At 41.5% G+C, this 12197-nt stretch overlaps 1 protein-coding gene across 2 annotated transcripts in view; it reads right to left on the bottom strand.

Annotated features, from left to right (window-relative positions):
* Positions 1–12197, bottom strand: part of PAIP1 (poly(A) binding protein interacting protein 1) — a 50661-nt gene that overhangs the window by 17715 nt on the left and 20749 nt on the right. For both annotated transcript variants that reach the window (XM_077462776.1, XM_077462777.1), the window contains exons 3-5: positions 11405–11599; positions 5514–5626; positions 3829–3940 (exon numbers count right to left, since the gene is read on the bottom strand). In XM_077462776.1, coding sequence (XP_077318902.1) covers positions 3829–3940; positions 5514–5626; positions 11405–11599 — 420 coding nt within the window. The remainder of the gene's footprint in view (positions 1–3828; positions 3941–5513; positions 5627–11404; positions 11600–12197) is intronic.

The raw sequence follows: 12197 nt of genomic DNA, 5'->3' as shown, positions 1-12197 counted from the left end.
GCATACAGCTTAGTACAGTGATGGCGATCCTTGGCACCCCAGATGTTTTGGAACTACATTTCCCCATGAATCCACTACACTGCAGAGTGCATGAGCATCATGGTCCAAAACATCTGGGGTGCCAAGGTTCGCCATCACTGGCTTAGTATAAATGCAAAGGAAAAGATGGGCACTGATGCGGTCTTCCCAAGCAAAACATTGCTGAAAAGCTTCAGTACACTGTCCAGCACCCAAGACCATCCCACTGACATATGTTACCCGATGGGCTTAAGCATAAAAGATCCTCTATGATAAAGCCAATTGGCTAAAAGAGGTTATAGAAATCATCGGTGTCTGATAAAATCAATATAGTATCTTGAAAATCTGCTTAACGTAACCTGTAAAAAAAAAAAAAAGAAAAGAAAAAAGAAAGCTCACAGAAACAGTCACTTAATTAGGCCTCATTCATATGAATGTTTATCAGCTTACAACTAAAAACTTACAAGGATAAAATCCCTGTTTTGTATAGCTGCCAATACAAAAGAATGGCTGTAGGGGGGCTGGACTTATGTAAACACCAAATGCTTCTGCACATGCATTTGTCCATTTAAGCATGTACAGTACAACAGATCTCCCCAAATCGGCCAATTCGCAATTGGGAAAATAAGCCATACTTACAAGCGTGGGTAAACACTGATGCAGAAACTGTATGCGGCATGTGCAGCTCCCTGGGTACGGGAAAGAGCTGCACCCATTGGAATGCATGAAGGGAAAAAAAACATTCTGCCTTTAGAACCACTTTAAGTTACTTACCTCTGTTACTGTTTGTCCATAGAAGTGCCCGACCACAGTATGCATCCAGGGTCTAAGCTAAGCTTCAAATAACTGTCTGCCTAATTAAAGCACGTGTGAGATGTTGTGTAACCACCTGAAGACCAGGTTTTTTTCTGGCACTTTTTGTTTACAAGTTTAAATCTGTATTTTTTTGCTATAAAATTACTTAACTCCCAAACACAATTTATTTTTTTCTTGAACAACGATCCTATGGAATAAAATGGCGATTGTTGCACTTTTTTTTATGTCACACGGTATTTGTGTAGCGATTTTGAAAATGCAATTTTTGGGGAAAAAAAAATAGACTTTAATGAATTAAAAAAACAATATTTACCCACATTTTTTTGTATTGTGTGAAAGATGATGTTACATGGAGTAAATAGATTCCCAACATGTTGCGCTTTAAAATTGTTCACGCTTGTGGAATGGTGACAAACTACCACAAAATCTCCCAAGGTGACGCTTTAAACGCCTTCAGAGGTTACCTGTTTAGCATTACAGAGGAGTTCTAATGCTAGAATTATTGCTATAACTTTTGCGGCGATACCTCACATGTGTGGCTTGAATACCATTTATATATGTGTGGGTGACTTGCATATGCGTTCTCTTCTGCATGCGAGCACGGAGAGATGGGGGCACTATTTTTTTTTTTTTTACACTGTCCTTTCAATTATTTTTTTTGGATTATTTTTATTACAAGGAATATAAACCTCCCCTGTTACATAGTCGCTCCTGTCCTCCAAGACCATAGAGGAGATCAAAGCCGATCAACTCTTTGATCACCTATGTGACCAGCCGACGGCACCGTTGGATCGTTTCTCAGGCAAGCTGGGGGAAATGCTAAGCCCGGCAAGTGGTGGGAGAAGGGGGAGATGTCCCCTCTTGCTTCTTCTGAAAGCGTTCACATGGCTCATGAGCCACTTGGAACGCTTTCAAGAGAAAGCCAGCCGGCTGAAAAACACAATACCAGGGCTATGGCTGATATCTTCAGCCATAATCCAGGTAAAGCATAAACATAGTAAAGGTAAAGCGCTAGATTCTACATAAGACTCTACATGCGAACTCCTGATACAGTACAGAAAGGGCCAAACGATCTGAGAGTAGTGGAGTCTGTCCAGCAATCTCTTGCTGTATACTGCATGCAAATCTCTTGCTAGATTCTACATGCGAAGACATTGGGAACATTGTTCCACAGCTCTGTTGTCAGCACGATGCTTGTTCAAGGTTTCTGACGTGTATGGCCATATTTCTTTGATGATTTTTTATAATTACAGGATCAATCATGGCGGCAGAACATCTGCTTGATTGTTTTTACAGGAGGCAGGAAGGAACTTCCCCCTCCTGCCACCCTCCAGTGCTAATACCGGCTCCCCCGTGCAATCAGTGAGAAGGCATCCGCCAGCAGCAGAGATTTACCATACAGCTGACCGGGATCCAGATGGTCCAATGGTCCCTGGTCATCTCGGACACTCGGAGGCCTGGAGCGATGACGTCATGTCCGGCCCCGGTAGTTGTAAATACTAGCGTGTGTGTTTGGTTGGAAAGGCAGAGATTGATTTAATTTGAGGTCAGGCTTTCCAGCCTAAAGGAGAGATGTGGGGACTTATAGGTCCCACATCTCTCCATACAGAGGACCCGTCATGCCTTATCCCTAACTCAAGGGATGTTTACATTCCTTGCAATTGGAATAAAAGTGGGAAAAAATAATTTAAAAAAGGGAAAGTGTAAAAATAAAATAAAATAAATAAACCCCCAAAAAATTAAAGCACCATCGTCTCCTCTGTGCTCGCACACAGAAACAAACCCATACATAGGTTGAGTCCTCATATGTAAATGACGTTCAAACCACACATAAGAAATCTCTGCGAATGTTAGAGCGAGAACAATAAATCTAGCGCAAAGGCCTCCTCTGCAATTCTAAACTAGTAACCTGTCAACAATTTTAAACGTAGCCTATGGAGATTTAAGTACTGAAGTTTGGTGCCATTCCATGAGTGTGCACAATTTTCAGCGTAATACCGTATTTGCCGGCGTATAAGACGACCCCCTATTTTTCAAGTGAAAACATAGGTTTTGGGCAATACTCGCGGTATAAGACTACCCCCCTTCTGAGGCAACACCATTTTAAAAAAACATTAGAACGATTAAAAAACACAAAGCAAGAATGCCAACTACTCATCCGCCATGCTGTGATATGTCATAAAGTAAATCAAACAATAATAACACAAACATAGATCTATTGAATGACACAACTCTGGAAAGTAGAATTTTTCACCAACCAAACCTATACCACTTTTGGGTTACATTCTATGGGAATTGTCCACCAAAATGCATTTAATAACCCCCTGTCATATGTCCCAGATTTACCTGTCCCTCTTGGGTGCCTGGGACCTCAAAGGCAAATAGCAGGATGTATAGTAGTAGGAGATCAGTGAATGGATTTACCCAGGGAAGTATGGTGAGCAGTGTATTATTTTAATGAATACAACGCCTGCTTGGATTGGCAGAGGCTGTAGCATCATCAGCCCTTGCCTCTCTCTCTCTCTCTCAAAGCCAATCCGAGCAGGCTACTCTATGTAGTCTGCTCGGATTGGCAGAGGTTGTTACTCCAATCCAAGCAGGCTCTGTATTCATTAATAGCCGGGATTGGCTCAACGGGGTATACTGTTTGTAGCTGAAGCCACATACAGTATTAGCAGACATTTGGGGGCTGACATCCATCGGGCAGCATTGTATACCTGTATACCCGGCGTATAAGACGACCCCCGATTTTTGGGCATTTTTTTTTAAGTGTAAAAGGTAGTCTTATACGCCAGCAAATACAGTATATTTCACATTATAATAGAGTAATATATAGGGTAATTTTCTACAAAATAAATAAATAAATAAATAAAATAAAATAAAAAAATAATGATTTTTACATGTAGGAGAGGAATGCCGGAATTGGTGCCATATGAAAGCGATTAATTAACTGATCAATCTGGATGAATGGCACACAACATATGGGAGTCTTACCTCAAGGTTAAGATAAAGTTCACCTAGGAACAGTACAAAAGCATGAAATCGCTTTCTTGTAGCTTCATCGCCTTTTGCTGCCTGGTCTCGCTTTTCAAATTCAGTCTGACACCTAAAGTGAGAGCACAAAGAGGTACAAAAAAAAAAAAAAAAAAAGTTACATAACCCGGTTACAAGTTATCTGTTTATTATTTAAATATTGTTAAGACTAGGTAATGTACCTAAACCTTCTAAGAGTCATTATTCAAGACCAGAGATGTAAAATCTCCAGAATTTTTGAAGTCATGAGAAAAAAAAAAAAAAGTTTTTTTTTCCCGTTTGTTTCTGGAAAAAAAAAACTAGTAGTTTTACAAATAGAAAGTAAAAAGTATAAAAATATTATGCTTGAAATAAAAGTACAGCTTATTCAGTAAAACCAAACTCTCTTTTTAAAATAGTATTTACCTATACAGGAGAACAGGTAACCACCCCACTTTCCCTCATAATAATTTATAAGCTTCCTGCCAATATGCATGATCAGTTATTGACAATGCTGATCCAGAAGCATATATTGATCTATGAAGAGCTTGATCAATATGCTCCCGATTTTCAGGTGCCATTTTCTCTATAAATGAAGGAATTGTGTATTTTTGGGAGGCAGCGGTTTTTAACACTTCCGCACTTGAAGATGCTGCTGGTGAAGAAACTTGTGGTGATCCAGCAGTAGAAAGTGTTTCTGGATTGAGAACTCTAGAGGGAAAAGCTCCTCATTTCATTCCATAAAGTATTTTTTTAACCCCTTTATGGCACCTCTGGCATGCCAGGATGTGTTTTGTCATCCTTGTAGCATTTGGAAAATAATATTTCTTCTCACAAGATTTGTAAATTGCACTGGGGAAAGGTTTCCAAACTCTAGATGTTGGTCTCACTATTTTATTGAGAGAAGGAAAAGAAAAACACATTTACTGACCAGACTATAGGTAAACACTATGCTGCGATGGAGAACATTAATATGAATCATTTAAAGTAAAAAAAAAAAAAAAAAAAGAAGATGAAACTAATTTGTCAGACAATTTTACCCTCTTACCTGTCAATTAAGGCCTGAGAGGACAGAATCATCTACTGTATTCCAATAATCACCCAAATGTAGGAGGTACAAGATGGGGCCCACAAGCCAACTAAACTGGAGCCTTTCCCCTGCAGTGCCGCTAGTGGCTGAAATTAATATTTCTCATGCCTGAGAACTGCATTGAAAGGTAGCGTTACTTGAATTGTATTCCAGGAATTGCTAAGAGAACTTACAATAATTTAAGACTTTACGTAAAGTCTCAGAAATCTTTCACTAAGGTCTTCATGATATATATATTGAATACCATATTATAGATAAGATTATTTATCATTGTAAAATAATATATTCCACACTTTTTCAAATTTCCCAGAAAAACAAAACAAAAAAAAGGCTTTGGGGAAAAAAAAAAAAAAAAAAAATTCCCCAAAATTTTTCCAGGCCTTCTCATCTCTAGTTAAGACAAAAAAAGCAGCGTCTTCAAATGTCAGCTGCTGAACCAATAGGTTTCTCAATCTCATGTTCCAGGGAGAACAGGCCCCTCCTTCACACTGTCTTATCAGAGAAAACAATTCATTCCCTTCCAAAAGGAGGAACATGATCTACAATTTAAAGACAAGAATTCCACTCATTTAGTCACCTCTTGAGCAGCAACTGTCTGAAGTTCAAGTTCTGTGGGTTTATCAGCAGATTACTGGACAGATAATTGCACAGACGTGCTCCTGTGTATGAGAAGTTCGGTACTGATGTTGCCTTCAAAATATATCAAAAAGCACAGTTTAAGGCAATAAAATAAGGCTAAAGACGACATTTTCATTTTATTGGTTTACTTTAATTAGAATCTTGCATGCAAAGAAAGATGCCAAAACAAAAACAGGCTGCATTGCTGCATGGTGTTAAGACTCCGGCTCGATTCACACTAATACGTTTGATGCATTTTGCAGAAATGCAGGGAATTTTTTTTAACACTGGTTCCTATGGAACACATTCACATCAATGCAAATTTGTGCCTCTAGGTCTTTGGAAAGGGTCAGGGACTTTTTTTTCCCTGCAAACTGCAGTGTTTTGCATGCAATGGACCTGCATTCAAAATGCAATACTGTATATAGCTGGTTGCTAAGGAGAGGGCCAGGAAGCCATCCGCCCATCCTTAACAACCGATGAGTCATCAGCTGTCAGCGGGCTTCCCCACTGACAGCTGAATGTAAAAAAAAAAAGGAAGAATTGCCAGGAAAAATATAACAGTGAAAACAAAAAAACAGCATGTGGTTCTATTACCCGCCCCCAACAACAAAATTGGAAACAAAAACAGAAAAAAAAGCAGAGCCTCCTAGACCATACCAGACCACATGCCCTCAACATGGGGCATGGGGGTCCCACTGACGACCCTCCTCCGATGCTGCGTCTCGTTGATCTGTCTGTGCCGATGTCAAGCATTTCTTAGATAACTATGCGGCATGGCCATTGGATGACATTATTATGAGGCCTCGACCCCTTGTGACTTCATCACCCGGGGCGTGATGGGTCTGTGACGTTACAAGGGGGCAGGGCCTCCGGGTGACATCATCTGATGGTCACGCCTTATAGTTAGCTAAGAAATGTCTGACATCGGCATGGACAGATCAGCGGGACACATCGGAGGAGGGTCGTAGTCGGTGGAGGAAGAACACCGGACAAAGAAGCCCGGAGGACGAAGAGGGAGAAGAAGCCCGGAGGACGAAGAGGGAGAAGAAGACCGGAGGACGAAGAGGGAGAAGAAGACCGGAGGACGAAGAGGGAGAAGAAGACCGGAGGACGAAGAGGGAGAAGAAGACCGGAGGAAGAATCAGGGAAGAACAAGACATTTTTAATAAAAATGACTTGTAAAAAACTGTCTAATGTCACACTACACTACCCGAATTCCATTCACTTGGGGGGAGGGGGCGGTGGGATCTGGGGGCCCCCTTGTTAAAGGGGCTTCCAGATTCCGATAAGCCCCCCACCCCCAGACCTCGACAACCAATGGCCAGGGTTGTCGGGAAGAGACCCTTGTCCCCAGGTTGAGGGTATGCGGTCCGTTATGGTTCGGGGGGGGGGGGGCTAGCCCATCGCCTCCCTTTCCTGACCTGCCGGGCTGCATGCTTGGATAAATGTCTGGTGTGGATTTTGATTTTGGGAGGACCCCACACTTTTCTTTCCATGGTTTTATTTTACCTGGCAATTTTACCTGCGCCCTTACCGGCTGAAGCCCGCTGACAGCTGATGAGTCATCAGTTGGTAAGGACGCAGTGGCCAGCTTCCAGCCCCCTCCGTAGCAACCAGCCATATACAGTGTGAAAAAAAAAAAATAACAGCAAATCGCTGTAAAATAGTGTCCAAAAACATGGCAAGTACCGCAAAAAGCCGTGCATAAACGCTCAAAAGCAACATGCATAGATGTGAATCGAGCCTCACTTAGCATCAACATGTACATCATCAATGGACAGCAGTGTAACCACATTAGTCAGAATGTAAAAAATGTTGATGATATTTCTGCACTTGTGCAGAGTCAGTAAAGTGCAAAATCTGGTGCAGCTGTGCATAGTAGCCAATGGGCTAGCTGTACTTACCTTAGAAAAATCCCACAGACTAGTGAAGCGCACTACTAGGTCCAGTTCCAACAACGGACACTCTCTAGCATCCGCATAAAGCAAACATGGGTCAAAACCAATTCTCAAAGATCCTGTAGCTTACCAGGAGAAGATCCACAAAGCTCAAACAAAGATAGCAGCACAGAATCCTCATTAGAATGATCCGGTAATTTCTTTCACAAAACCAAACAGTACACTTGCATATCAAATTCTTGGCAATCAGCATAAGTAGATGAGAACACCACAGGGCTGTCAGCAGAGTATTAGGTGGAAAGACCATAAAGCGGTCTGTGGATGGAAGCCAGTCCTATCTCTCTAGCCAGCTCCGGAGAGATCAGATCTCGACATCTGTCAAATTACCCAGCAATAGTCAGAGTTCTGCACAAGACAAAGGCAGGGGAAAACCTTGAAAAACATGTGACCAGCGTTCAGTGCGCCCCCCCCCCCCCCCAACAGCAGCCCCCACTTCTCAGAGACACAAAGGGGTTTCCACGATGCAGACCACCAACTATTGCCGGCCAATTTGACAGCTGTCAGGATCTGATCTCCCCAGAGTCAGCTAGATAGGACTGGCTTACATCCACAGACCGCTTTATGGTCTTAATACTTAATACTTAATACTCTGCTGACATCCCTATGGTGTTCTTATCTACTTGTGCCGATTGCCAAGAATTTGACATGTAAAATGTACTATTTGGGTATGGAATAAATGACTATCATTCTTTGTTGTTTGAGCTCCGTGGATCTTCTCCTGGTAAGCTGCAGGATCTTTGAGAATTTGTTTTGACCCATGTTCACTTTAAGCAGATAATAGAGATTGTCCATTGTTTGTTGGAAAGGGACCTTGTAGTGTGCTTCACTAGTCTGTGTTTTTTTTCTAAGACAAGTTCAGCTGGGATCGAGGGGGGGGGGGGAGGAGGCGAAATGGTTTAGTGTGCTCATCCGCCTTTTAAATTTTCAGTGAAAAGGTGAACTTACTTAAAGGGCTCACTCCCACCATATGCAGTAATCGGCACAGATCAAGACAGGCTCACCATTAGGACACATAGAAAACTGCTCTCTGTGTGCCCTGCCCAGACCACAACACTGCCTTAACCACTTGCCACCAAACCAAGTACCCGGTATGTCATTTGCCTTCAAGTGGTTGTACTGGGGTGATGCATGCAGCTGTATGAAGTAATTCATCCTCAAAGATCATAACCAAGTCTCTTAACTCAGGTTTCAGTCAGTTTATAACAGCGTACAAGCACCTGCTGTGTGTTTACATTTAGAGGGCTGTGGAAAGATTCTGCTAGCATAGGAATTAAAGAAGAGATGAACTGAGAGTCTAGTGCTTTTTGTGAACTTTGAAGATGCATTTCTCCATAATGCCTTCAGCTAAAGAGTTGAATGATTGCTTGTTTTTAAGCTGCATGCACACTGGTTTATATAAACACTTTCTCCTGACAGAAGAAAATCAGAGTTAAAAACTCACCTCAGCTGCATTTTTTTCAAACTAGTTTAGGTGAGTTAAGCAGCATTATTTGGGAGTTTATTTCATTGGTCAGAATAATTTATTCTGGCCATTGAAATGAATAAATGCTGAAGTGCTAAAACACCAAGAACTTAGTCACGTTTGGTGTTTATGTCCAAAAGCTCTTCTCCTGAAAGTGACTCTTCTGCATTCAGGAGAGAAGCTTTGACTGCCTCTACACTCTGCTGCTTTTAAACTCTGGTACCAGCCTATGTGTGCATGGAGACATAGGTTTTTGTTGAGTTTAATTGAGTTGAGGGGCATTGGCGAAAACAATAATAAATAAATCATGTCTTTAGGAGCAGCGTGCATTCCACCCAAAAGGGGAAGTTCTGCTTATTTGCACCCTTCACTGCCACATTTGACACTTTTTTGGGGGGGGTGGAGGAGGCTGGGGAGAACGGGTACATGATTTTGACAGGTACCCACTCCCATATCCGGCTCAGATCGCAGTGTCTGCACCTGAAGCTAACTTGAAGAATCGATTCAATTAAGGACATTGCTGGATCCCTAGACAGGCAAGTGTCCTTATATTAAATGTTACAGCATTTGTAGCTGCTGATTTAATAATTTTTTTTGTTGGGGGGCTCCTCTTTAAGCACTTTTGCTCCTTGTATATAATGCTGGGTTTCTTTTGATCTTAAATAGTTTGTATGGACCAAGCCAGTCTGACAAACTCTTTGCTTCACTGATAGATGAGCCCACTGAAACTGCTGTATGAACTGTATGTAACATCAGCTAAAGACATTATACAGCTTTGTGTTCCTGTAGCGGAGTGGGACTTCCTGTTCTGTTCCCAGAAAATAAAAATAATGAAGTTTGCTTAGCCATTCACGGAAAACTTTGTACTGGGGCTCCTCGGATTGGCTGGGGTGGAGATTGTGACATCAGCCCAGTATTCATAGATGAAATACAATATCTCCTCTGAATGGTTGAGCAGCACTCAGCCCGACCCCGCTTTTGTTTGGGAATGAGACAGAAGTCCCCATCCCACTGCTGGAACATAGCGCTGATGACACACAAGAGTTGATTTACTAAGATTGGAGAGTACAAAATCTGGTGCAGCTGTGCATGGTAGCCAATCATCTTCTAACATCAGCGTGTTCACTTAAAGTGATTGTAAAGATTCTTTTTTTTTTTCTTTAAAAAGAAACACCTCCTCTGTGCAGTTGGTTTTGCACAGAGCAGCCCTGAGCCTCCTCTTCTTGTGTCCCTCTTTGCTGCTCCTAGCCCCTCCTATAAAGTGGCCCCACAGCCAGAAGCTTCCTATGGGGGCACTGGAGCCGAGTCACAGCTCAGTGTGTCCATTCAGACCCGACACCCTCTTTCCACTGATTGGCTGACTGATTGACATCCGTGGGAGCCAATGGCGCCACAGCTGTGTCTCAGCAAATCAGGGAGGCATGTCCCGAACGGCTTAGACACTCGTGGACATGGCTGGAGAGAGATGGGGCTCAGGTAAGTAATTAGGGAGTGCTGGTGGAGGCTGCTACAACACAGAAGGTTTTTTTTATCCTAATGCATAGAATGCGTTAAGATAAAAAGCCTTTTGCTTTTACAACTCCTTTAAGCTGATTGATTTCTATGCAGAGCTGCACAAAATTCTGCACTCTCCAGTGTTAGTAAATTAACCCCAAACTGTTGAAACAACGTTCTCAGTGAGCGCATCTGTTATTGAAGCAAACCATTAATTTGGACCAACTTGGTCTGAAAACTATTTCAAAGTCACAAGAAACCTAGAGTTAGGTTTTAATGCTTTGATATGCATAATCTCTAAATTATAGAACTTGCACATAAAATATCTTTTTTTTTTTAATACAAGAATAAATAGTCATACATAGCATATTTGACATCCTGGGTAGATCATTTTTACACCATTCTGCTTTTTAGCAATAATCTTGAAATTACCAATAATAATGGAAAGGAGATGTAGACAGCAACAATAATATAAATATTAGTGGATATTACAGAAGTGTCCCCTTGTACTGGTGGTAAGTGTAGGTAGAAGCTCAATTTGCCATTTCTCATCCACTCAGGGAACCCCTAGCAACCTCAAGAGAAACCTTATAGCTGGATTCACACCAGTGCGAATTGGATGTGGGTTTCTCTACATGCAATTTGCATAGCAGGAGATTGTGACCGGCTCTCTATGACATTGGTTTAGTTATATCCGCAGCGGCTCTGGTATGAATTGCACAGGAGTCCTGTGCGTCTTTTTGTCTGTTACAGGACAAAATTCAGCCCAAAATTCAGCCCAAAATTCAGCCTGAAAGTGGACCTGAAATGGTGAATAGGGATGCAAGGGACCCCTGCTGTGAGCTGGAGCGTGCTGCGGTGTGAACCCAGCCTAAATGATGAAAAAGGCCGTTATACACTCTTTTGCCTATTACTTTACAGTCCGGTAAGTACCTGTTGATAGACAAGTTCCACAAGCTCTTTTAAGGATTCTTCTGTGGTAATGACGTTGTTTAGCAACTCTGTAAACTGGTAGACTTCAGCCTCAAAACTCCCAGGCTGTTGTGTTAAATGGTTCAGTATGTCTTGAACATATTCTGCCAAGCACATCTCTTGGACTGAATATGCTCCGTTTTCTTCTACGTAGTTCTAGAATAAGCAGAATGACAGGTTAACAATGTCAGATTTGCCATAAACATGAAACTAAAGTTTTACCTTAGATTTCACAGAAATTAAAGGGGTTGGTCAAGAAAATGCACCCACAAAACTTAGATTGTACAGTGCCTTGCAAAAGTATTCACCCCCTTGGCTTTTTACCTATTTTATTACAGCATTTAAAAAAAAAAAAAAAAATAAACATTGAACTAATCTGAATATAAAAATATATACATATAACTTTTTCAGAAATAAAAAAATGGTAATTGGCATGTGTGTATGTATTCACCCCTTTTGTTATGAAGCCCAGAAAAAGCTCTGGTGCAACCAATTACCTTCAGAAGTCACATAATTAGTGAAATGATGTCCACCCGTGTGCAATCTAAGTGTCACATGATCTGTCATTACATATACACACCTTTTTGAAAGGCCCCAGAGGCTGCAACACCTAAGCAAGAGGCACCACTAACCAAACACTGCCATGAATACCAAGGTACTCTCCACACAGTCAGGGTTAGGTTATAAAAAAAAAATATATCCAAATCTATGATGATCCCTAGGAGCGTCATCAAATCTATCATAACCAAATGGA

This window comes from Lithobates pipiens, unplaced genomic scaffold, assembly GCF_037356315.1.
Source record: "Lithobates pipiens isolate NorthernLeopardFrog02 unplaced genomic scaffold, aLitPip1_a1.2 Scaffold_3, whole genome shotgun sequence".
NCBI lineage: Eukaryota > Metazoa > Chordata > Amphibia > Anura > Ranidae > Lithobates > Lithobates pipiens.
This window is presented reverse-complemented; position numbering and strand designations above follow the sequence as displayed.